At 41.1% G+C, this 25,725-nt stretch overlaps 4 protein-coding genes across 5 annotated transcripts; 1 reads left to right on the top strand and 3 right to left on the bottom strand.

Annotated features, from left to right (window-relative positions):
• Positions 1-3,282: 3,282 nt before the first annotated feature.
• Positions 3,283-7,732, bottom strand: LOC104433498. Its single transcript, XM_010046263.3, has 15 exons — positions 7,432-7,732; positions 6,289-6,441; positions 6,048-6,159; positions 5,800-5,949; positions 5,251-5,355; positions 5,083-5,166; positions 4,883-4,998; positions 4,704-4,805; positions 4,503-4,616; positions 4,358-4,414; positions 4,173-4,239; positions 4,028-4,081; positions 3,852-3,926; positions 3,715-3,750; positions 3,283-3,565 (listed from the first exon to the last, which is right to left on the bottom strand). The coding sequence occupies exons 2-15, from the start codon at positions 6,306-6,308 to the stop codon at positions 3,452-3,454; spliced, it is 1,206 nt and encodes a 401-aa protein (XP_010044565.1). The 5' UTR covers positions 6,309-6,441; positions 7,432-7,732; the 3' UTR covers positions 3,283-3,451.
• Positions 7,733-13,845: 6,113 nt separating this feature from the next.
• Positions 13,846-16,555, top strand: LOC104433497 (probable protein phosphatase 2C 14). Its single transcript, XM_010046261.3, has 5 exons — positions 13,846-14,207; positions 14,294-14,464; positions 15,406-15,576; positions 15,682-15,861; positions 15,977-16,555. The coding sequence occupies exons 1-5, from the start codon at positions 13,941-13,943 to the stop codon at positions 16,451-16,453; spliced, it is 1,266 nt and encodes a 421-aa protein (XP_010044563.2). The 5' UTR covers positions 13,846-13,940; the 3' UTR covers positions 16,454-16,555.
• A 308-nt stretch (positions 16,556-16,863) lies between these two features.
• LOC104435617 (GDSL esterase/lipase At3g26430) lies at positions 16,864-19,184 on the bottom strand. The gene is given in 5 exon segments (XM_039301595.1): positions 16,864-17,134; positions 17,361-17,628; positions 17,707-17,876; positions 18,432-18,632; positions 18,917-19,184. Coding segments are annotated over 5 exon segments (1,173 nt in total). The 3' UTR covers positions 16,864-16,868.
• A 2,716-nt stretch (positions 19,185-21,900) lies between these two features.
• On the bottom strand, positions 21,901-24,493 carry LOC104433493 (GDSL esterase/lipase At3g26430). 2 transcript variants are annotated; one of them, XM_010046257.3, is made up of 5 exons: positions 24,176-24,493; positions 23,262-23,453; positions 22,966-23,135; positions 22,593-22,860; positions 21,901-22,370 (listed from the first exon to the last, which is right to left on the bottom strand). In XM_010046257.3, the coding sequence occupies exons 1-5, from the start codon at positions 24,453-24,455 to the stop codon at positions 22,093-22,095; spliced, it is 1,188 nt and encodes a 395-aa protein (XP_010044559.2). In that variant the 5' UTR covers positions 24,456-24,493; the 3' UTR covers positions 21,901-22,092. The 2 variants fall into 2 exon arrangements, with proteins under 2 accessions (XP_010044559.2, XP_039157539.1); XM_039301605.1 differs by having other exon boundaries at positions 22,279-22,370; positions 22,472-22,860.
• Between the last annotated feature and the right edge of the window lie 1,232 nt (positions 24,494-25,725).

Raw genomic sequence — 25,725 nt, 5'->3', positions numbered from 1 at the left:
GCACCAAACAGCATTTGCCAGGTTCAATCGCTTGCTATGTTCATACAAAATTGAAATTAGGATAATGAAACTGGAAGGAATTGATATGGTCCGGGATATTTCTGGCCAAAACTTATTTTCAGAAATTTTTTCTTTATCTCTAACATGCGTTAAACTCACTATTTCAAAAGGATTTCCCTGACAAGGATTATTGTATCGCTTAAAAAAATGAATGAACAAAAAGTAATTTTCTTAATCCACGAAAATGTTTAGGTGTAGATTCTTGTTGATATCCCGTTGACTAACTTTTTTCAAGCAACTAACTTTTTTCAAGCGATGGAATCAATTTTTTAGAAAAATATTTTTCATATCATTCATATTTTGCTAAACAAAACGGATGACTAATTTTTTTCAAGCGATGGAATCAATTTTTTTAGAAAAGTATTTTCCATATTGTTCATATTTTGCGAAACAAAATGGACCCTAAGATGTAGTTTGCTCACAAAAGATCAACAATTTTAAATATATCTTCCTGAAAATGATTATTTCTATCACTTATAGAACTACATTAATGTAAACTATTTTTATTGGCTTAAGCAGCTTAGATCACATGGCAGGTCTCGCCCTGCATTCACAAATATGTATGCCTAATTTTTTATTGATGATGAAGACATTCTTTGGTTTACTATTTTCTGAACAATCAATATTAAGAACACGTTCTCTACATCATCGATTTTCAGAAAAATAGAAACACACCCAATGAATTTGAAAATTCTTGATTATGCACATCTTAAAATTATTTTCTTTTACCCCCTCCCATTATCTCCAGAATTTCTTATCTATCTAGCGTCTATTGATACCGAAAACCCTTTTCTAATTTTTATACACACAGATCGAACATCATCAAATATGTTAATCATCACCTCTTTCTTATCCCTCCAAAATGGTAATCGCGCCCGGCTGTGCCGCTTCGGGGCTTCCGTATTCGAGCCCGAAAACTTGGCCCGGCCCAATGAGTTTCGAAGGGTCTCGGTAAGCCCTGGGTGAGTTTAACCGGGTTTCGGACCGTTCATATAGAACCGCGCTGTGCCAGGCCTTGTAGCCCTCCCAACGTAAATGAAGAACGGGATTTCTAGTCTTGACATATATGGGAGGAGCACTTACGAAGTGCGACGAGGACCTTCATTTTGCTCGGGTAAAGGGGGAGTTGTGCTTGCGGAAAAATCTTAGATGCGCCGGATGCATGCGAAGGCATCCGGGGGAGCGGGACCGTGAACACGGGCTCGATCTTCCAACCTTTGCATCCCGCCGGCTCCGAGTCGAAAACTCTCTCTTGCATGGATTTGAAAAAGAACCCTAGAAACCGTGAGAAATCCCACGAACAACACTGTCCCTAAATCCTCCTCATTTTCTTTATTTCGTGTATGCTCTTGGGGTTACATCGACTCGGCAGATTCAGAATTCTTTTGACGAATCCTCCGTCTGCGCGTATAAAGAAACGAAGGGATATATAGCAGCAGAATAATAGATAGTGATGTTAAACCTGGCGAATATAAGCTCCAAGGATTCGGTCTAAGAGCTAGCAAAGGGAGCGGCAAAGGGGACAAGTGTTGGACCGGTAATTCTGGAACCACCTCTCCAAGCAGCCCTTGTGGAAGACGTGCCCGCACCTCACCACCTCGCTCACCTCCTCCTCGTCCTCGAACCTGCTCAAGCACACGCAACACTCCTCCTCCGCCGCCGCCCTCCGGCCACCGCGGCGACGGCGCCGCGACCCGAACCGCCCGACCCAGACCGTGGAGGCTCCGCTCCTCTCCCCAGCGGAGGAGGAGGGCTCGCCCTCTTCGGGAAGCAGGGACGCGGCTGCGTTGAACAGCATGGCCGCCACGAAGACAATGCTCATCACGAGCATTGCGAGCAAGCCTTCGGGAGGGCCCGGGAAGTTTGAGAGACCCATTTGAATTTTTCGTTTTGTTTCTCTCTCTCTCTCTCTCTTTTCAGGGAGACTTCACCGGAGAGTACCTGATCTCTAACATAGGGCGACCGATGGAGGTGACCCTTGCCCGAGAGCACACGGGGCTTCGGGTCGAGGCCCTTCTTCTTAACCACGAATCTTTGTTTGACGGGCAGGGTCACGTCGGGGGGATAGGGGGGCGATCGGGAGTTCGGAGTCACACGTGGCGGACACGTGTAGGGTGCGTACGGAGATCTGCAGGATGCGAGCCGGTCGCCACGTGTCGGGACGACCGCGCGACGAATGAGGAGCCGCAACTTGGTCGGGGAAGATGAGATGTTGGTGGGGGACTCCCTTGATCGTGACGGAAACGGCCACGTGGAGCCGATCGTTTGATTGCTATTGTTGTCATACCCGCTTAGAGCCTCGAAATATCCCGAGTCCAAATCGATGACGGGCATCCAAAACTCAGCAATCACCAAAAGCCACGAAAGGACATCGTTTGCTAGCATTTCCGATCAGAGGATATTCGTCAAAGTCCTCGACAATGACCTGATTGTAATATCCTTGGAAGTATTGGGCTCCGACGGAGTGATATACGCCTCTTAAACAGGCGGGACGTGTCAGGTTTTGGGTGGCTCTAAAATGAATCCGCACGTAATTGATCCGTAGCTAATTCTAATCAGGCTTCAATTCTTGCTTTGAGAGAGAGAGAGAGAGAGAGATGATTACGCATAGCCTTGAGGTCGCCTTCGCCCGCAGCAGACTCTGCGAAGCCATCAGGCCCTTTGAAGCCATCGAGGTCGCCACGAAAGCTGGAGATATTTGCCCTCCAAGCGATTAAGCACGGGAGGAGGACCCCGGACAACTGGATGTTGAAGGGGAACGACAGGGTGGCAATGCGACACACGGACATGCACGTGGAGCAGCAGGAGAGGTACATCAAGGCCTTAATGTCTGACTTTGACAAAGCTCCAGCTCGAGATGGCCTCTTACATCTCCATCGACGGCCACCGGCCCAGCCCCGGCCCCATCCCTCTCTTCCACCGCCTCCCGACCTCGAGTTCGGCCATGGCCTTACACCACTCGGCCTCAGACCGGCCCATATCCGAGGTCATGTCCATAGTGGAGATCTGTGGCGAGGAGTCGGTGGACATTAACCCATTTTATCAGCTTTACTTATACATAATAACATAATTAGCTTGGAGAAATAAGGGCGTAGGATCGAAATTGATTCGCAAAATGATCTCTTTGTTTTCAGGAACGCAGGCGCTTCAGGTCAAGACTCGTGATAATTCAGCGTCCAAGACCCGTGGAAGTCCGACCGTGGTATTAAGCCAATTAAACCCTTGAAAGAACTAGAGAGCAATTTTCAACTAATAGCGAGAAATATTCCATCATTGGTGAATCAATAGCGCTGTGCGGCCCGTTAATGGGATATACAACTATATGCGGTACTAGCTATTCCCTATGACTATGGGTATGGACTTGGGGAATCCACTGCGGCGATTCAAATCTCTAGTGAGACTTCATCTGAGAAGGATCGATTCCGATTGACCTAAAATAGGCCTTCTCTGCATCATCCATCCGTCTCTGAAACATACCCCATTCCCTCCTACACCTCTCTCTGACCTGTCACATGCCAAAACACGATTTATGAATAAGCTTCCGAAGAAATCGATTTTTGAAAGACTTAACAGCTCCTGGGGAAGAGACAAGTGTATAATCTAATGATGGCACATGCATTACTGGCCCAACTTTTTTTGTAAACTTTTACATACCCCATGCCATGGTGGCTTCCCATCTTGCAATCGTCCCTGCAGGATGTCAACCAAAAGAAACATTACGAAGATATTAGTTGCCGAATTGTCAGTACTTCTCTTGACAACAGAATGACATGACTAGTATTTCAATCTACCTGGTTCCCTAGTGAGGGGATTCCTTGATGAACAACCCACTGAGCATCTACTACTCCTATCTTCTGGTGTGCTGGCTGTTTCGTTTGATAGTTCAGGAACACAGCATAATCAGACACAAAAAAGTAGAAATGCCGATTACTGAAAAACAAACGAAATCAAAATGCAGGTCACATACCTCTACACATCTCCGAAGAGCAAAGTCAAGACCCCATCCGTGGACCAGGTCATTCTGCAAATCCCCACACTTCCAAGATTAAAGAAGGAAGAGGCAAATTTAAATTGAAGGTAAAGGGTACAAAATTTGAATATGCTCAGGTGACCTGAAGCATATGCCACACGCAGCGCCAAGCATCTCGTGAGAAAACTGGAGCCATTATCTCAACAAACCTGGAAATGTCAAATGTGAAATTTGGTTGGGATCCATTTCCATCGACAATTAGTGGTGACAAGATAATAAGAAGTATCGAAGAAAAGGAAAATTAATAATGATGCTCAAAGTTCCTACGCTGCACATGGGGGCAGGCTGGGACTAGTACACCAGCCAGGTTTCTCCTCTGTTTCTCTGAATAAAAAAAAAAAAGTACTGTCTAATTAACTTACTAATCAAAGATCATAATTTTAAGCAAAAACGAGGGTGGCGTAATTCTCACTTGTGGACTTCTCCATCACCTCTTCTTTTAGTCATCTGCCATGTTAAGCCTCTGTTAGGCTCCAGACCTGGCTGCGAGATCTCCAAGCCGTGCTTCCTCATCAATTTTATGTATCTGGCATGGCAACCACACAAAACTTGATGAGTTCCATTTATAAGAAATGTATATAGGAGAAGAGAGTCATATATTTATCTCACTTACTCTTCTGCATCAAAATGCTCAACCCCTAAGTCTTCGTCCCATATGAAAATGTAGTCATAAGATGCCACAATGTCAGGATGCAAGAACCGCTTGGCATACCACCTGAGGAGAGATATTGAAATCTAAGCCCCAAGAAAGTTCAGGAAATATACTGCACACTATGGATAGCAGTTCTTTACCACTTTGTCTGCTTCCGAACACTCACATGAATGGCCCTCTTGGACCATTCATATTCATCCCATTCGGTTGTTATTCCATCGTAGTGGAACAAGAGAATGGTAAAGTTCCCTGAAAACTGTGAGAAGAGCACATTTAGCAATGCACGTGAACAGAAATAAATGCTAGGCAAACGAGCAAAACTTGCAGAGTGAGAGAAAACCTTTTTAACAGCAGCATCAATATTCTTCTGCTGATTATAACCAACGGTGAAGGTCACTAGGTACCTCGGTTTAGTGGTTAAGTCCTGAAGATGACATATTGATTATACATCTGAGAAAACTTTTGAGTTGCTGATTAAACTCAATTTAATTCACAGGTAAAGACGTACCTCACTTGGCTTACCCCACAGTCTGCGCAAATAAAAATCTGACTCTGCAGTGACAATTCCTGGTGGCAGTCTTTCTGCGCCCCTGGGATTTGAAGGGGCCCAAATCTGTAACAAAATCATGGCGACATCTAAAAATTCTGAGTAAGAAGAAAGATAAGTACCCATTGAGATACAGCAGAGATGAACGAAGAACATCAGCTTGTTCATTATTCAAACAAACTATAAATATACAATTGCTATCAGAGGACCTAAGTTCCTTTCAGGGGACCTGTATTTTCTTTTGTTGATAGCCAAAGCAGAAACCATGATGCGGTTATGATTGATGAAAATCCACTGATATTTACATATGCTGGATAGAGCAGAAAGGTTTTCAATGATAAGAGCCATGAAGTCAGATCTGATATATGCCTTTCAATTCAGGATGGTCAAACACCCTCAAACATTAACCAATAACAAGAGCACATGCGACAGGCATAAAATTTTCCAGCATGCGCCTTCCTCATTTCCAGATAGGCTGTCAGCATTCAGCTTAAATTAAGGAGCTTTTACCTTAGATGTACCATTTTGAGCTTGGTCTGAGCTGCTATTATAACCCTTCTCACCAGACAAATTTAGAATTGTTTGGGTTGAGAGCCCTGTTTTTGGGTCTTCTGAATACATGACATCATGAGCAGTCTGAAGGCTGGTCGGGAGATTAAACTGGAGAGAAGTACCCAAAGATTCCAATAAGAGGGATAGTGCAAATAAGGTAAGAAGATGAAAATGAAGACATGAATCAAGGGAAACAGATGGGATACCTTAATTAGAGACAATGTAGGAAAAGATACTCCAATGAAGAAACCAAACACGATTCCAAAAAATGTCGTTATTATCAGCCTCATGGTGTCATTTGACTTTTTACACCCAGCGCTGCAACCACCGAAAGACAAATATTTCAGAAAGATAACTTTCGGCAGCCCGTAACACTCAGACATTATTCTCTCAGAAACAGTGAACAGTCGCTTCTCCTGGTAATATAAGCCATCAGTAAGTTCCAACCTGCGCATAGGATTCCCCATTTCCTCAACAATCTTCTCAGCGAGTGTTCACAATATGGAAAGCACAAGATGCTCCGCATCTGTTTCAACAACTTTTGAGTCGCCCGTCCTCCATTTTAGTTGAAAAGACCCCCCCGACAAAAGTGCAGTAGACCTGAAAAGCAGCTTGAAGATATAATTAAACAGCAAAACTACTTCAAGAACACTTGTAGATTCCACTCTGTCGCTGGACAATTATGTTTGGTCAAATCGGAGAGGGGCGAGGAAGCGCAAGTCATGGCTTCAGTTAGATTAATTTAGCGTCCACTAAAAAGCTAAAGAAGGCACACCATCGGGGGCACAGACTCGGATGAGCAGCACACAAGACATTGCTAGCAAGCCGCGCCTCTCCCAAACAGAAAGAATTCACAACTCACAACTCCACCTCCATCTGCATCTCATGAACCGGGGGGATAACATAAGAATTCTTGCTTCAGACTTCACATTCAGCGTAGACGCCATACGTCTCTACCGTCATCATGCCAAGCGACACTTAGATGTCCTCTCAGCCAGCGCGAAAAAACAAAAACAAGGATCCAATCCACCTCAAGAATCAGATCACATGAACAATCTGCAGGTCCTGAAATGGCTAATATCGTTCTAGACGACGAACGATAGAACGATGCTGCTCGTTCTGAGAAAACCGATGAAATCCTAAGTACGAGCCTCAGCTCCGCCCTCGAATGAAAATCCTCGGTACCGTACCGTACAGTACCGGACCACAATGCCGGCGAAGTCGACATGCCAGAAACATCGACCGAACAACGATGCGTTTTCGTCGAATTCCATCACGCAAAAGAAGCACAAGCAACTACGAACAGGCGGACGCGAGCCGATCCGTACACAAAAGAAGCACTCGACTCTACTCCCGCCGCGCTCAGCCGACACACGCCCGGCCGTCTCAAAACCGCCGCGACGGAGCGAGCTCTGACCTCGCTCGCCGTCCCGCAGCCAGCCGCCCGGCCGCGCCAGGATCAAAACCTCCGACGGAAACGCTGGCCGTTTCTCGGCTTAAGAAGCCGAATCGCCCGCGATCACTCGCGGCGGCGGCGGCGGCGAAAAGGAAGGGGAAGGGGAAGGGGAGCTGGGAATCGGGGGAACGCACCTGGAGAAAAACGCGCGCGGGAGGGGAGGGGGCCACCCGGGAGCAGCGGCGGAGGAGCGAGCGCGCCGGCCCGACGGACGGCGGGGAGGGATCAAAAAATAGAAAGCAGCGAATCACGAGAATCTAGCCACGCAGAGAAAGAGAAGAGAGGCCCGAGAGAAGAGAGCCGAGCCCCTCGCTTCGGAAAGCGCTGGGAGCGAAAGAAAGCGAGAATGGCGTGAGAAAAAAGGAGGACCGAACGAGGATGGCCGCCTCTGCGATGATTAGCCAACGAGATTGGTGTTGAATTTAGGCAGATTGAACGTGTTTCTTTTTGTTTGTTTACTTATATATATATATATGTCGATTAGAGCGAAGAGAGTCTAGAGAGAGAGAGAGAGAGAGAGAGAGAGGGGCGTTCTCGATTTGCGTGAAATGTCTATATTTTTGCTTTTTGGAATGTTCGCTCTTGAGGGAATACCGGCTTAGCGCAGGTGCAATAAGATGAGAGGGCTTTTGCTCCGTACCTCCTTTCTGGTACTTCCATATTTAATTGATTCCAAATCCATTAGAACGACCGATTCGATTATTTTGAAAAATCTTTGGATTTGCCTATTGATAAGTTAGATGATTATTTTATCCCATCCTCATTTTGAAATCTGTTAGTTCCCTTCAAAGGAATTTCAAAAATTGAGCTTTGATACCTGCTTTATGGTATTCTGGCATTTAATTGATTTCGAAATCAATTAGAATGACGGATTTAATTATTTGAAAAATCTTCGGTTTCGTCTAATGATAAATTAGATGATCTCGTCCCGTGCTTGTTTTCAAAATCTGTTAACTCCATTTAAGGTATTTCGAAAACTGAGCTTTGATAAAGATACGCAATAATTACAGTTAGCTCTATCGATTCGGGGGAATCAAAAGTGATGAGATTTAAATCTTTTGAGAATCGTCATCTTCGAGTCAATTGTTTATAATCAAGGGTTACTTACTTTTGGTCTCATATCATCTCCTGAGGAAGGTTGAGGCCACGGCATAGAGTCGTGGAACTTTAATTAGATGTGACTTTTTGGCTTTCGTATTTCCAAAAAGAATTGACATATGTGTCGTAATTTGCCCCGATTGGAAATTGGTTTAATTAAGAACGCACCATTCTAGCTGCTCATTTAAAATAAAAATAGAAAGAAAAAAGGAGAAATGAAAATTAGATATAGCAAATGGAATGGCATATGATTATTCGGTCATGATTTTAATTGAGAAAGCGAATTAGTAGTTAGGTGCTGAGTATAAATGATGCACTTGCCCAAAAAAGCAACGGGCTATAGCAACTTTATGAGAAAGGTCGTTTGATTTTTATGTCACTACTAAAAATGTATTGGGGTCACATGTACACAAGATCGGCTTAATCGATTTTGTGTAATTACCTTGTTATAGAGTACTTGAATTGAATAACATGAAGAAATGTACATGTACATGTGGAAAGATATAAATAGTTCGAAATTCGAAACTTTGTTGGTAACATTATTTACCATAAGGAAAAGATTCAAATTTCCAAACTTGGAAATATGTGTGAAATAAAATGGCATTACTACTTATGTATTTTTTTCAACCAATAGATCATGTGTAAATTGCATGGTAATTGAGAATATTTTGGATAAGAGAAAAAAAGTATCGCGATCTTTAAAAGTAGGTCATTTTGAACTTGTATAGTGATAGTATTAAATTATTACTGATTATCAGTCTATGAGAATATGCATACAATGACCAACATTGTGATGGTTATCCCATATCCATGATTCGAGAGCTGGTGATCATTGAATGATTATCTTATATCGAGACTTAGGTCAATCCATCTAAGATAATGTTTTCCGCCAATAAAAGATGGCCATGGGATGGTACCCGAAACAAATCACAGTGTTTGTATCGTTACCCACGATTTCATATCATTTGAAATCTAGACAACAACCAAAAAAAAAAAAAAAAAAGATCTTGGACGCGAGTCAAAAACTACATGATGTAATAAGATACGTTGGAACATTTAAATATATGTGAGGAAGGTGTCTTATGGAACATACCCTGTCCCGTAGTTCGTGACTTTTATTCTTCGTTTATTGTCCTCGCTAATGCTGTCGAGGACATCGATGGGGGGAGTTACCGAGATGGGAATGGTAACACGAATAACGTGGAATCCACAAAAGGCGAGTGAATTGAATAAAAGAAATGGGAACGAGTCAATGCCCCCGATGAATCGATGGAGGCGGCTATTGACCTTGACGTCGTGAAGCTTCTTGCAACGCCCCGAAGTCCCAAACCCCACAACCACGTTTCACGATCCAATAGTCAAAGTCGCAGACGGAGAAGGGAACCGGGGAACTACGAAAAGCCCTAAGGAATATGTCCTTGATTAGTTGCGCCATTGTAGGTGGAACCATCCTAAGTCTCAAAGTTTCCATAAAGGTTGGCGAGACTTGGTCACCTTTTCTCTTTGGCACCGGGAATTTTCGTGGCTTCCGATTGGGATGAGTTAAGTCTACGATGTGACCTTTTGGATTGCGATTGATTTTGAGAATTCCAAAGAAGGAACGAATGTTCAAGGGCGATGTTTAATTCCCACTTAGATGTCTCGAGTTTTGCTATCCTTGCCACCAAGCCAAAGAAGGGCGGTGATGTGCTTGGTTGATGAATAGACCATAGGACAGGGGGCAAGAACAAAAGTCCAATCGAGTTGGCGACTCGCGCGGGCATGTTAACATACCATGCGATGGCAACACTTGTCGATCTTGTTCCTTGGGCGATCGGTAGACAAAATGACGATTAATTAATGATGGTATCCAAGATCATTATTAATGCAAAAAGGTCATTTAATTGGTCAATCTATGATTATAGGGTGGAATATAACGAGCCATAGGGTTAGGTGGAGTTGACTATTCTTTGGTGTGTTTGGGCAGCTGTGCAGTTGAACGAAACGATCTTGTGGCTTGGAATGCGAATGGGGAGGGACAGCAACATCTCTTCCCCACGTCGTCATGCTCAATTCGAGGATGCCCACCACTTGTTTTTCAGTTTGTGCCCACCGATCTCTTCTTGTCTTAGACTGGGATTTATCTCCAACACCCACTTCACAATTTCTGAACCGGCCCCTGTCTGTCATTCCTTTTTTTTTTTTTTACTTTTCCCCTATTCCCTCTGTGGAATTAATGTGGTCCTTTGGACGTGGCCCACTGACTCCCCTCACTCAAGGGTCATTACCAATCTGAAATATAAAGAAGAAGAAGATGCAAATAGAAACTCAAAGTTCGAGTTCCTAAGATTTTGTGCCTTTTTGGGCATCGGACTAATCCTAACGGTTTATCAGTCATTCAAATTCCGGATAATTTGATAATTAAAACTCAAAAGATATTCCTGATCTTTCCAAAAATAACCCCTTTTTAACGTATCGTTTATGCTTTCACCACTTTCAAGATCTATATTTTGTACTGTAGGGAAGCTATTCAAAAAATCGTCTTGTTCCCTTTCTGGCTGGCTGGCTGGCATAACATGGTTGGGTATGCAATAGACTTTTCTTTCCTTTTCCCTTTTTCAAATGACGTTGTCCACCTTCTTCCTTTTAACTTTTTCCAAAAACAACCCATTACATGATGAAGTGAGACCACTGGCAAAATATGTCTGCTAATGAATAGCTTAGCCTAAACTAGTTCTACATCGTGCATTAGATTCATTTTTTTAGTTTTATCCACCATAGCCGTCTTTATAAATATTTTCTCATGTATCTATTTGTAGTAAAGTTTGAGTGGGCCATGTAACAATTTGGTCCTTTAGTTTGTCGCTTTGCCAAGGACCCATGGTGGCCCGATTTCCTTGAATCTTCGTAGTCATTTCCACGCACTTTAAATTGTTTTACCAAGAAAATAAAGATTCACAGGGATCGTCATGAAAATTCAGATGATAAGACATGTGTTCTGACCTAAAGAAAAACGGCTCAGTGACCATTTGGTGTAACACTTTTAAGAGCATTTTAACACACTTTGAATCATTTTATCACAAAATTAGAGCCCGTTTAACACCATCCGTTGGACAATATACGTTAGTGAAATGGTAAAAAAATATCATGATTTAAATGAATTGAAAGCGTTAAGTAAGGGTGTGCATGGTTTTAGAGTAGAGCACCGAACCAATGAGAACTTGTAAGTAAGAGATTCCAAGGTATATAGAGTAGAAAATAAGGTTCTAGGTTCTTAGTTAGAGGAACTTAGAACCTGAAATTTATAACCTAAAACCTGAAACAAGTTTTAATATTTTTCTTGGTTCATATCTTTGCATGATCTTATGTTATTTCATATCGTTCTATGATGAATGTATAATCCATAATACTAGTTTGAGCTTCCATTTTATAATCAAGACTTTTACTTTATTAATGTTCATATTTTTCGTGTATTTAAATATAAACTATGGTTAATGAATTGTAGTAGTAAATGGTGGTTATTAAATGTTTTAATTCATTGTAATCGTACAATTAATTATATGTGTGGAACTTAGGTAGACCTCAGAACTAACCTTAGAACCAGTAACAGTAACAGTGTAAGTTTCGGGTTCTAGGATATATATGGTGAGTTCCAAATTCCAAAAAATGAATAATCTATTCTAACGGGTATGTTCTAGATATTAGGTAAAATCTGTATGAAACCTGGAACCATCCATCCGTAGTGTTAAGTTATTATTTAATATATTGTTTTTATTCCTATAAGGAGTACTTTCCTTAGTGCTCATCTTCCGAACATGATTCTCGAATTTACATGATTTTTTTTTATCTATTTATACAGTACATATTTATTTTTGGGTCCATTTGAGTTCTCAAGCTATCTCCAACCCGACTAACCTGGTCTATAAAAGGGTGGTCTGCAATTTGCGATCCTATAATGCCTATATTCCCATCCGATTGCCTTCCTTTTTCCCTTTTTGGGGGCAGCATGGGAGGGGCTCTGCAAGCCCAGCTATGGGGTTTGTTTGTTTTTGCCAAGTGAATTTGGACCTATCAACAATCGACATTGCATTTATTGCATTCAATGATGGAGATTAATCCCTACAAGTATCCACCCCCACAAATATATAGAGAGAGATAATTAAATTTGCCTCTTGAATTACTTAGTCTAAATTGAATATTAGTAGCAGCTATCTAGACAGTCGTTAATTAACTAAATAAAGAATATATGGCGTTTTTCTTATTTTTCCTGTAGCCAATATTGTTCACAAGTGCTTTTGGATAGTAGTGTTTATTGAGCTTATCACAAGAACAATTAACATGTTAAAAATTGCAATATTTTCTTAGTTAATGTTTTCGGCAAAATCCTTTTCAACTATTGATGTCACAAAGTATGAGGATAATCATTGAATGCCACAAAATTTTCTTTGCCAAATTGAAAAAAGGAAAATGCATCTTTTGAAAAACATTGTTTAGATATGTCACCGAGACATTTGTCAAGTAACTAATTTGTTTTCAATATATTTGCTATTATTGTATAGTGCATAATTAGTGCTTTAGAAAAATACTATCCAATATCTAGGATACTCCTTAATGGAGTCCTTTAGAAAAACTTAATACCTATTTATTTAAGTCTGATTAATAATAGGACTTGTCTAAATTGACTTTTTATTTTTTGCTTAATCTAAATTTTGTAACTCGTGTATCATGACTTTTTTTTTTGTTTAATTTGAGACTCTTCTTTCAAATAAACAATTATTGACACATAAATGCACTATAATATCTTTTTTTTTTTTTTTAGTCTGTTCTACTCTAAATCTTCTCTCTTTCTCTCAAACTTTTTACTCCATCCCTTTGTAGAAAGTGAAAATTGAACTCTATACTTGAAACTAAACATCCCACCTCACCTAATTCCCTTACCACCGTGTGCCTTGTGGACACACATAACATCTACATACTTAACATTTGTGCTTCAAACAAACATGCCTCAAGGATTCGCCTATTTGAGGGAAAAAAGTTTTCAAGAAATTATTTTATCATTTTTCGGTATTTAGATGATCGAAAACTGATCAATATACATAAAACATTTTCTATGAATTGAAAATAACAATTTTAGACCAGAAAAAAATGATTGCTTTTTCTGGCAAGAAGGAAATCACTTTCCTTAAATTACTATTGTTTGAGGAAATTATTTCCAATTTTTTTATGTTTGAATGACAGAAAATTGATAGATTAACAGAAAACGTTTTTCATAAACTGAAAATAACAAATTTAAAATAGGGGGAAAACGATTTCCTATTCTGACAAGAAAGATCTAGTCCAACAATAAAAAAATGCCCAGCAGTAGAGGCTCGCAGCATCTGCTTGAATTTCGTAAAATATTCCCTCCAGTGTGACTCGCGAAAAGCCCAAGCCCAAGAATCCGTTCAAAGCATTGACCGCTAATTCCAAGCTCCCCAACGGCTCGCATGTCGCGCCCACCTCTCCCCCTTCTCTCTCTCTGCAATTCAATTCACAGTTCATAACTCTGTTCTAGCCGTTAAACGCCATGGCGAGCGACCCATCTTCGTCTTCGACCGGCGCCCTCGCTCTCCCCTCCCCCTCCGCCAAGCGGAAGCGGCCCTCGAAGCTGGAGATCCCGAGCGTCCTGCGGGAGCTCCAGCCCGACCAGCTCAGGTCCCGGGACCTCGCCTGCCGAGACGACGCCGTCTGCTTCGGCGAGCCCGGGGTCGCGGTCGCCTCTTTCAAAGGCAAGAAGCAGCTCATGGAGGACGCTTTCAAGATCGCCTCTTCCCTAGATGGGAACCCAAGTAAAGTAAGGACTTTTTCAGTGAGGTTTATCCGGGAATTTCTCCGAGAGTTTCGCTTTTTTTACCCCTTTTCTGGGTTATCATTGTGCAGGGTTTCTTCGGTGTGTATGACGGGCATGGGGGTAGGAAGGCTGCGGATTATGTTGCGGAGCACTTGCACGAGAACATCCTTGAAAAGATGGGGAATGCCGACGCGAGTTCAGATAAGGAAGCAGCTATTAAAGCTGGGTACTTGAAAACAGACCGAGAATTTATGACCCAGGTAAGTTTTGAGCTGTGTGCTGGAACGATTTAGTTTAGGCAGTTTCTTGCATCACGAGAACGAATTCCTCAGCTTTGACCTGGTCGGTCTAGCGGTCGACATTAATGCCTGTTTAATGAAGTCTGAATATGGGGAGTAGTGAATTGCGGAGTAGATGATATTGTGGATGAGAATAGTTAGCTTCTTTAGATCTACCTAATTCTCGTTCTCGACAGATGTTCGGCTTCCACGAGCTTTCTCGAGAACTTGAGTGCTTTATCTTCTAGCATTGCTTCTATGCCTCAATCCATTTGGGAGAACTTGTGATATAACTGAAGTGCATTTCATAAAGGTGATTGCTTCTTTTTGTTACGCGTAACTTGGTGGGGGAGGTAAAACAGATGATGTTTGTCATGATTAATGGCCGCCAGGATTTGGATTTTAGATAGCCTCTATGGAGATTTCGCGAGTGCCAAAGTTCGAATTTTCTTGGATGAGTAGTTTTTGTTGAAGAGCCCCTCAGATAGAATTATCAGTAATCTCCTTATTTGTTTCTGGCAAATCGAGTGTGGCGTGACTGGTATAACAAAAATGCAGTACACTCATGCATTCTCGTTCTTTACTCTATTTGCCCTGTCCTGTCAAACTTGCTACTTACAGTCTCTAGATTACAGCAAGTAGCAAATTTTATCCTAATATACCCACTTGAGTTCAATGGTTCATTTTCATTTTTATCCTCATCACCGCCATTTTCATCAAACTCATTCTTCGCTAGTCAAGATGGACTTTTCATCCATTCTTCAAAACCTCTATATGCATGTATCTGGCCAAGATTTACATCATATTGAATAGGTCAAGACTGAACAGAGAGTATGCCAAGCACATATGCTTGTTATAACATTCAACTTGCTATACTCCTTTCAAATGCAGTACCTGACCAGCCCATTAATGACTTTTTGCAGGGTTTAAGCAGCGGTGCCTGCTGCGTCACGGCCTTAATACAAGGCCAAGAAATTGCTATTTCAAATTTGGGAGATTGCAGGGCGGTTCTCTGTAGAGGAGGAGTGGCTGAAGCTCTCACAAAGGATCATAGAGCAGATAAAGAGGATGAAAAGCAAAGAATAGAGGATATGGTATGCTTTACTCTCCAATTGAACTCCTGAAAGTTAAAACTTTCTCAATGTTTTATTTTTATTTTTACTGATTTTGATGGTGTACTCTCTCATCTTGTGATTTAGGGAGGATTTGTGGAGATGCACAGAGGATCCTGGAGAGTGCACGGCATACTCTCCGTTTCAAGAAGCATCGGCGATGCTCATTTGAAGCAGTGGGTAATGGCTGAACCTGATACAAGAGTTCTTCATTTGACTGGAGATATGGAATTTCTAGTCTTGGCATCTGATGGATTATGGGAAGAGGTGAGCATCATGAAATAAGCAATGCACTGCTTTAGTTAATTGTTTTATAGTGCATTTCGTGATTTTTTTATTTGATTGTTTTGTTGAGTTTCTCATATTCTACCTTTTGCATTAGGTTGGCAACCAGGAAGCTGTCAACATCGTGAAACGTTCTTGCTTGGCTGATAAGGCAACCTTTTCATCAACAGATCTTCACAAGGATGAAAATGATGAGTACGGATGTGTTAATGTGAGCCCCTCATCAAAACTGCAGAGGATCTTGCTGCTCAAGCAACAGAAGAAAATTAAGCAATCGCCTAGCCACAGAAGACCTCTTGAAAGCTGGAAAGATAGTGAAAATGAGTTTTTTGGTGAGATTGACAGCCCACCATTGAAGTCGAGAAGAGTATCCCTGATTAAGAGAATGAACACGAAAACCGAATGCCTAAGTAGTCAAGAGAACAATGGCGACTGTAACAAGGGATTCTCTCCTGTTGGTCTCATAGCTGCTTGTAAGGAGCTTGCGAATCTCGCTATTAGTAGGGGTAGCCTGGATGATATCACTGTGATGGTCGTGGATTTGAGTCAATTCAGACGCGACAAGGTAATATAGCCAATTTGGTCATTTTGAGTTTTTCTTGAGTCACAAATATCTGGATGCTCCTTTTCTGGAATAGTACATACTACATAATTCCCCCTTTTTTCCTGGTCCAAATGGCTAGTACAGCTCTAAAACTTGATAGTCTTAGCTAAGTTTGTATAACTTTTATTTGCTCCAATCCAATCACCATAGAATGTTGAGGGAAACCCTGCAAGAGATTTTCCCATAATGTTGTAGATCAATGACATAAAGACTTGTGATTTTGATCAACGTGAGGCAAGAGAACATGGAAAAGAACACATTCTATGACAAACCATGTTCATAGAAAGGAGAGTTCAGTTCTTGAAAAAAAAACTACTTCCCTGCTTTTGAAAATGCAAGTTCATAGACCCCCGGGGGGGTTGGAGTTTCAGTGGATGAATTTGTCTCAGTGATCCATTCTATGACAAGCCATGTTCAGAGGAATCGGTGGGTCTGAGTTTGAGCCATCAACTATTTTCTCAAATATCCATCTATTAGCTGCTTCTGTGAAATGTACACCATCCCAACTGACCCGGACTGATGGATCTTTGCATGACTTCGCTATTACAATCTCTTTTCCTTCAACTGTAGCTTTGAATCCACATCTCCTACTATTGTTGAAGTTGTACTTCCCACCATGTCCACAGCAGGCTATGAAAGGTTCCTGAAATCCTGCAAATTAGCTAAAGAACATCATTGCAGGCCGAGGGTTATTGAAATTTGACTTCTGATGATTTGATGGAAGAAAGTCATGGTAAACCATCACTTCTTATCTTTTCTGCGCCTAAATATATACCAAAACAATATAATAAGTTTCAAGCTATACACCTATGAAATGACCTGTTCCAGAAAAATTCTTGAGACGGAGAAAAGATGAGAAGGTTATTTAGTTAATTACCATGTTTATTTGCTTGAGTGATGAGATTGTACTTCACAGAGTAGACATCAACATATGTTATTGCCGCCAGAGGAAGCTCTGTCCTGAGTGAATTCATTGCCTGCTTCAATTTGGTGTTGAAGTACTGAGCCAACTCATTGAAAGGTCTCAAACAACCATGTTCATCCTCCTGAGCTTCTCGATGATACTGGTCCATGATGAAGATTGAACACCCCAACGGGCCTGTGTTTTGTATCCAGAATGACCTTCCTCCTTGAGCATATACTTTCTGTTGCGCATGAATTTTCATCCAAAGTGTTTCAGAATAATTTCACATCGAATATGGAATACCAACGCAGACTAGCACCTTTATGGCATCTGAGAACTGAGTCATCACATCAGGAATGTCCGCCTTTATCTGATCGATGGTCCTGTTCTGCTTCAATCCAGAGGTGAGATCGTTTTGGCCAATTTCGAATGTGTACAAAGCCCTAGAGAAGTACTCTTCTTGTGGCAATAATCTCGAGAATACGCATCCTTTTCATTAACAAAGGCATGAGATTGAAACATCATCACATCCACATTAGCAGATGCAAATTACGGTAGCGATGAGAAGCAAATTAAATTGCCAGATTACGACTTGTATGGTAAGTCGGATAGCTTGGACTGATTTTATATTTTAAAATATGTCATATGTTGCCAATCACAAGTTTTATAAGAACAAGTTAGCAAAGTCTGTAGCAACATCGAAGTCGAACCTTGAACGTGAAGATTGCGGTGGTAGTTATTATTGTTTTGAATTTCAAAGTGCATTGCGAGTGAGCAGCCATGAGGGTTATTCATGTTATAGGTAATAACAGAAGGGAAGAATGATACACAAAGACTGATATATCAGACATATCTGCTTTTCCAATTGTGGATGCAACTTAACGTTTTCCTTCACTGCATCTTCATTTGACCTAGTCCAATTAGTTTAGTTCCCCGCAGTCTGTTGACATCAACTTCACGAACCCAAAACTAAACGGTGATTCCTTTCTCGAGTGTCAACCAGTTTACATGAAAAAGTGCCTGGAAAATCTAGAATGACCATACCTGACCGAAATATTCATGATCTCAGGAGAAAGTCAGAGAACTCGACAAGCTGAACGTTTAGTGAGATTGGAATATATCCGCCCTGGATCGTGGTCTGTGGTCTGATTGATGATCCGGCCACGGCGAAATTGGCTCCATGACTGAAATTCGAACCGACAGAGTCCAAATATGCACTCAGATGAGGCAATCTCAAATCTTCCGCTGCAATATAAGCTTTAGTTTCAGTTTAATATGTCTATGGAGATCTAACTCACATGTGAAATTATGCAGTTGACAAAGCCCAAAAAATTTGAAAATCTGCTAAAGTTGACCATGCAATTATGAGTCGTGCGTGTTGTATTATTCTCCTCTTTTAAAGTCCTAAATGATTTCAACAAAAAGCGTATAACTTCTTCTTAAACAATCCCTCGAGAAAATTCGGATCTTGCGGACAGAAACTAACATTGACGTGATCATCTGAGAACTGAAGAAAGTCAAGTAGGTACCTATAAAATCAATGAGCAAGCGTCCGTCGCAGTACCTCCCTGACGGCTTGTGGAAATACGTCTCCCCATTTGGCGGCGGGACCTGCCCAAGCACCGCCGACAACCCGCCCGTGTCGGAGTTCGAGCTTCCGAAGTTGAAGATTGCCAGAAAATCGCAAGCTGCACCAGCAGCAGCAGCCAAACACGCTGGAAATCGACAGAGCAGCAACGCGGCCACTGCCACAGCCGTTCGGAGGCCCAAGGATGGATCTTTCAAGCGACCCTGCATTTGCTCAGCGTGTGCGAGCGCGCAGTACCTCAGCGAGAGGAAGAGTAGTTATATAACACTAGTAACAGAACCCAGTGTCCAACTTCGTAGTCTTCTCTTTCTTGTTAAATTTCCAGTCTCCCAACCAAAGTCTTCTTCCACGAAATCACGAGATAACGACAGAATTTAGAAGATCAGTGCTCTTCATCTTTCTTCAACTAATCATTTAATTAACTCATGGAAACGAAAGGCCTGGCAGGAAACGCACTCTTCAACTTCGGCCGGCTCCCACGGAACATGGTCATGCTTGAGATACGACAGTCAAGAAAAGTGATGAATCTGGCATCTACAGAAGATGGGTATGTCAAAAGACTTTTGAGGAGATTGCAGTGGAATGGAGAGAGAGCATTACAAAGAAATTTAAAGGTTTTCGAAGGCAACTTCAGGCGTCCGAAAAGATAATAATGGTTTTGAAGCGTGAACCTGGTACATGACTACATGCATGGACGACTTGAGGTTCTCCATTTTCGAACTTTTTAACTTTCTGATTAGTAGAATTAACAGTTTCATCCGTTTTTCTATGAAATATGTTGATTATTCTTTATACTTCTGTTTTTGAATGAGAAATTTTTTGGAACCGTTCCTTTTATTTTTATCTACTGAATTTGACAATGGACTTTTCATGCTTTTTTTTTTCCTTTTTGGGATAATTGATAGAATGTGCACATATTATGTTCTTAAATTCCAGTTCCTCTTATTACTGTGTAAATTGTTCCTAAAGGGTAATTCAAACACTCAAAATCGTTAAATTATTTAACTTGTCCTACGTAGTGGATTGTCTAATTTAGTTATTTGAAACCTTCAAGAATCATCATCTCCAAAGTTTAAATCTATTTATCTACTTGATCTTGAACTTACGTGTCTGTTCTAATTGGTCCGAATAAAAAATGCATTTAACTAAGAATGGACAATTCCGGCTGCTAACAAAGAAATTAGAAGTGGAGATTGGATAGAAGGGAATGGCACATGGTTATTCTTTCATAAAGTGAATTAGTGGTTAGTTATGGAATGTAGACAATGGCACTAGCTAGGATAAAAGTGACAGATGGTGCAAGTAGTAAAAGTGCACGTGTTGCATGCCCGCAAAAACTGATTTTTCCAAGATCTGAAATTTTTAGGTAAGGATGTTTTTCAAATGAATTATACTCAAATTTCCAAAGTTTATTACTCGTAAGACATAAATAAAATTACAAAATAAAGATTCAGGCACTTATTAAACATGTTCAATGAGGAAATATTTGTTTTTCAAAATATTGATCGGGCGTGTAGAGGGTTAACAGATCTATTAAAATTGTAATATGTTTAACAAAATTTTCTCGAAACATTTATTGACAAAATCCTAACTGAAAGAGAGAAACGGAAAACAACGAGAAGTCATTGGTCAATGCCGGAAAAGCACATGTCGTGGGCGGCAAATGGCAGAGGCTTTGACGTCGATGAAACTTCCAACACAAAACAGATGAGACCGACCCTTTAATAATATAATCCTTCATTAGTCGTCGAAGGAAACTGACCAATCACTTCCTGCAACTGCAAGGATCCTTACTTTGTATTCCTTCTATTTCTTTTTATTTTATTTATTTTCATTTTTGTGCTGAAGTGACCTTATATCTCACTGAAGAGATAGGAAGCTCTGAGTTAATTTGGCATGGAATGGTCTGTGACAATGATTTGATCCACCATATTATTCTTATGAATGGATTCTTGAGTGAAGGCTGGACCGGTGTTTCAGCTCATTAGGCACCGCACAAGCTTGTCCTCAGTTAGAAAAGCCTTCGCCCGCCACAGCTCAGCCTATGCAAAACTCGGACCGCGACTAACTATGAAATATCTGAAGCTTAATCACTCGCTCAAACTTAACTAAGATCCGCCGTACTTGAAACATGAAAATGAATAAACAATAAGGCAACTCGCATCGGCATAGGAGCATGTCGTGTGATGGCAATGCTTTTTCTCATTCCTTTCACAATGCCAATCGAGCTTTCATTATCTACTTGCAAAATGTGATGTTAGGGACCCCAAAGACTGTAACAGGAGTAGAGGAGTAGCAATGGAGAACTCCGAGATAATTAATGGAATGATAAAGGCTCATCCTATGATAAGAGATGATGGAATTAATGAGCCGTGTGGTTAGAAAAGGTTGTCTTTCTTTTCTGTGCTTAGGCACATACAGTTGAATGGACCGGATGGCTTGAAATGTGAATTGGGACACTAGCATCTTCCTCACATGATCATGCTTGGTTCAAAACTTGTTTTTTCATTGTGCCCGAGTTATCATATGTGTGTAATATGTATATCAAACTGCATTTAGATAATTGAAAATGATGAGTCTCATGTGGATCTCACGTGGGTCTCACTAGATCTGATAATTTATATTGAATTTAATATATGTGTTGAGTTCATTGAATATTCATTTGATGTGCACACCATCATTTTGCCTTTAAGTAGGATGGATAACTACACACCTACTTTGCTTTTTTTTTTTTTTTTTTTTTTGAACTATCATTCTTATTCCCTCTCTTTTTCCTATTCCCTTGTGGAAGTAATATGGTCCTACAGAAATGGTCCAATGATTCCTACTGCAGTCTTCACTGCTCATTTCAAAACCTATACTTGGCACCAGAAGGGAAGTAATCTGAAAACCTCATTTGTCATTCTTACTAGCACAGAAAGCAAATGCCCCAGAAATTATACCTTAAGATTGGTTAAAATCTTTTATTCAACTTCAGAAGATGCACACCAAAATCTGTGGCTGTAGAGTAGAAGCAGCAACTAGCTAAAGAAGTTAGACCGTGTCCTAGTCACTGGTCTGTCTCGTCCATACAGTGTTAAAAAACGAAACAGCTTCCCTGCATCTGAAAACGAGAGGTCAAACCATGGATTGGTGACCCATTCTATGACACGCTGCGTTCAGACGGACCGGTGGGTCTGAGTACGAGCCATCGGCTATTTGCTCAAAAAACCATCGGTTTGCCGCTTCTGTGAAATGTATTCCGTCCCAACTGACCCGGACCGATGGATCTTTGCACGACCTTGCGATTACGACCTCTTTGCCTTCGACTGTGACCTTGAATCCACACCTCCTACTGTTGTTGAAGTTGTACTTCCCACCATGACCGCAGCAGGCTTTGAAAGGTTGCTGAAATCCTGCAAATTCGCAAAAAACATCATCGCAGGCCAAGATTCATCGTGACAACCTGACAGACCTAGTGAAAGTAATCCCCTGCATTCCATCCCTTCGTGTTTACCTAAATCTATGCTGAAACTACAAGTTTCATGAGATTCTACATCAACGGGCACCTATCAAACGACCCGTCCTGGAAAAATTATTACGTCTGAAAGAGGGTTTGAAGGTACTGGGGTGATCACCATGTTGGCGTGCTTGAGTGATGAGATTGTACTTCACAGAGTACACATCAACATACGTTATTGCTGCTAGAGGAAGTTCTGTCCTGAGTGAATCCACTGCTTCCTTCAACCTGGCATTGAAGTACTGAGCCAACTCATTGAGAGTTCTTAAACAGCCATGCTGGTCTTCTGGCGCTTCGAGATGAAACCGGTCCATCATGTAGATCAAACACCCCAACGGGCCGGTGTTGTGTATCCAGAATGACCTTCCTCCTTCAGCATACACTTTCTGTTTCGCAGATAAATTTTTTTTCCACTCGTCAAGATACTTCGGAAATGATTAGAATCGAATACGGGAATATCGACGGGAACTAGATTGGATAAATGGCGCCACCTTTATAGCATCTGAGAACTGAGCCATCACATCGGGAATGGACGCCTTTATCTGACCGATGGTCATGTTCTGCTTCAATCCGGCCGTGAGGTCGTTTTGGCCGATGTCGAACATGTACAGAGCCCTGGAGAAGTACTCTTCTCGCGGCAATAATCTCGTAAACACGCCTCCTTTTATGTTAACAGAAGGCATGGCACATCAAAACAAGATCATCCTCATCAGCATCTGAAAATGACACTAGTGATGAGCAGCAATTTGATTGCCGGGTTATACAGTCCGCCGTCGAGAATTGGTACCTTGAGACCGAAAATATTGCGACCTCGCGAGGAAGTCGGAGAACTCGACAAGCTGAACATTCAATGCGATCGGAATATATCCGCTTTGGGGTCTGATCGTCGATCCAGCCGTGGCGAAATTGGCTCCGTGGCTGAAATTTGAACCAACGGAGTCCAAATACGCACTCAGGTGCGGCAGTCTCAAATCCTCCGCTGCAAAAAAAAGGGCGGGGGGGAATAAAGACCATCACAAATTCACGATTAACCCAATAACTTTTGAAAAAGTTTTGTATCGTTTTTCCGTATAGTTATGAGTATTTAAAGGATTTTGCTAATGAGTATTGTAGGAGCACTGATCAATAAATTGAGAAATTTTAATTGTCAGTACACCGATTACCCTCGTGTTAGGATTATAATATTTCTTATAAATTTTTTTTAAAAAAAAAAATATGATTGAGCTCCTGAACATTCATTAATGTATTAATCTGGCCATAAAAGATTCATATTGTCGTAAAAGTAAAACCCGAAAGCTTAAAAAGAAAGCTTTAAGACGCTTTACAAGCATTTTACAGCTTGCTTTGGCTTTTTAAAAAATAATCTTACATTCCTAAAGTTTTATAATAATAATAATAATAATAATAATAATAATAATAATAATAATAATAATAATAATAATTAAAAGCGAAAACAACTTTACGATTTAAAAAGTGCATACATAATTTAATATTATCACTACCTTTTATGCTATAAATTAACTTTATTTTGAAAGATGTGGAAAGTTGTCTGACTCTAGTCGTATCTTTTCTTCAGACCCAAGATTCAAAGAATAATTTGAACAACGGTATCTGAACTGCTACCAAGCAATCCACGCAGAAAAATTCGGATCTGGGAATTGAAACTCAAGATTTGTTCCAAAGGGAAGTGAAAGTTCGTACCGATGAAATCGATGAGCAAGCGGCCGTCGCAGTACCGCCCGGATGGCCGGTGGAAGTACGTCTCTCCGTTCGGCGGGGGGGCCTGCCCAAACGCTGCCGACAGTCCGCCCGTGTCGGAGTTCGAGTCTCCAAAGTTGAAGATGGACGGGAAATCGCATGCCGCAGCAGCACCGGCAGCTGAACACGCCGGAAATTGACAGAGCAGCAACGTGAGCGCCGCCGCCGCCACCACGGCCATTCGCAGGCCCGAGAAGACCGGCTGCCTCGAGTTAGCCTCCATTTTGTTCAGAGTGCGGGCACGGGAGAATGTCTGCAAAAGGAAAGAGTATTTATATAAGTCGACATGGAAATTTAATTTTTTTTTTTTTTCGCAACGACAGTTGTTTAATTTGAATGCCGTCCATAAACGTCTGAGTTTTTTGTGTAATAAATTCATTCCTATTCACATAATAGGCAAACATATATGTATCGTATCGTATCGTATCGACTTGAATGTACACTTGGAGAGATGGCTCTCCGAGACTTTGATTATATTTCTCTAATATTGACTAGGAAGGTCATGCGATGATGGATGATGTACCATCGCTCATCCAATTAAAACATCATCTTTCTGAACGCGCGTCTACAAGTGGAGTGCCCCGTGAAGCATGGATACAGAGAGTCGCATGGGTTCTTGTACCCTAGCAAGTCCTAAGCTCGTAGATGATTTCTCATGTATTAATAGGCTTGTGATTCAAGATGGCGCTGGAATCTAATGTCGAAAATGTATCTCCTAGTTTGCCATTCTGCAAAATGCAAAGTGAAAACTGTCACACCCCAAATCCTATATGGATGAGGGAGTAATACAGCCGTTCTTTCTCCAAAGCGGTGTAGCCTTATATTATACCTTAAATATCCAGCTCCCAATAATTCTCACTCTCGCTCTATTGATTACTAACCGAGGCATCTGAAAAAATGATAAGAAAAAAGAATGAACTCTCATGGCTCCGTAAGTAATACATTTCTTCTAAACGGATCATGCAATCATTAAGCACATTTAAAACACAAGTACAACTTACTTTCACAAAAACCGGAATTTAACAAACCTTTAAGACCAAAAATACAATAGTTATTACTTTAGCATAATATGTTCAAAATAAAAATATTCAAGATAATAACAAGTAAACACCAATGGTCCAATCCATTGGTCGATCTCATAAAAATACATACCAATTATTCATTCAATTGATTAATCTCTTGCCACACATCAATGGTCTATCCCATTAATCCATCTCATATGAAATCACACGTTGATAGTTTATCCATCGATCAATTTTTTGCTCAATATCAAACTAGAGTCACTACACATCACATGTTGACAAAGCGACCAACATTCCCCTTTAGTTAGGTCTCCACCTATTATTAGGCCATTAATCGACTCACAAGGATATCCTAAACTAAGACACGTATACCTACAAGCGACCAAGATTCCCCTTGACTTACAGCAATATTTCTCATCCACCAATACTAGAAATTCAATTAATAAACAATCTCAATATCAAAATACATTT

Source organism: Eucalyptus grandis, chromosome 9 (assembly GCF_016545825.1).
Source record: "Eucalyptus grandis isolate ANBG69807.140 chromosome 9, ASM1654582v1, whole genome shotgun sequence".
NCBI classification, from domain to species: Eukaryota; Viridiplantae; Streptophyta; class Magnoliopsida; order Myrtales; family Myrtaceae; genus Eucalyptus; species Eucalyptus grandis.
This window is presented reverse-complemented; position numbering and strand designations above follow the sequence as displayed.

Bases quoted from the DNA above. Each gene is read 5' to 3' on its own strand.
- LOC104433498 (XM_010046263.3), bottom strand. From the start codon at position 6,308: ATGGGGAATCCTATGCGCAG. The intron at 5,950-6,047 runs GTATCCCATCTG...ACTTCTCTCCAG, and splicing joins CTACATTGTCTCTAATTAAG to TTTAATCTCCCGACCAGCCT. The intron at 5,167-5,250 runs GTACGTCTTTAC...TGTCATCTTCAG, and splicing joins TGTGGGGTAAGCCAAGTGAG to GACTTAACCACTAAACCGAG.
- LOC104433497 (XM_010046261.3), top strand. From the start codon at position 13,941: ATGGCGAGCGACCCATCTTCGTCTTCGACCGGCGCCCTCGCTCTCCCC. The intron at 14,208-14,293 runs GTAAGGACTTTT...ATCATTGTGCAG, and splicing joins TAGATGGGAACCCAAGTAAA to GGTTTCTTCGGTGTGTATGA. The intron at 15,862-15,976 runs GTGAGCATCATG...CTTTTGCATTAG, and splicing joins CTGATGGATTATGGGAAGAG to GTTGGCAACCAGGAAGCTGT.
- LOC104433493 (XM_010046257.3), bottom strand. From the start codon at position 24,455: ATGGAGGCTAACTCGAGGCAGCCGGTCTTCTCGGGCCTGCGAATGGCC. The intron at 23,136-23,261 runs GTACCAATTCTC...TTAACATAAAAG, and splicing joins GCAATATTTTCGGTCTCAAG to GAGGCGTGTTTACGAGATTA. The intron at 22,861-22,965 runs GTGGCGCCATTT...TCTGCGAAACAG, and splicing joins AGTTCTCAGATGCTATAAAG to AAAGTGTATGCTGAAGGAGG.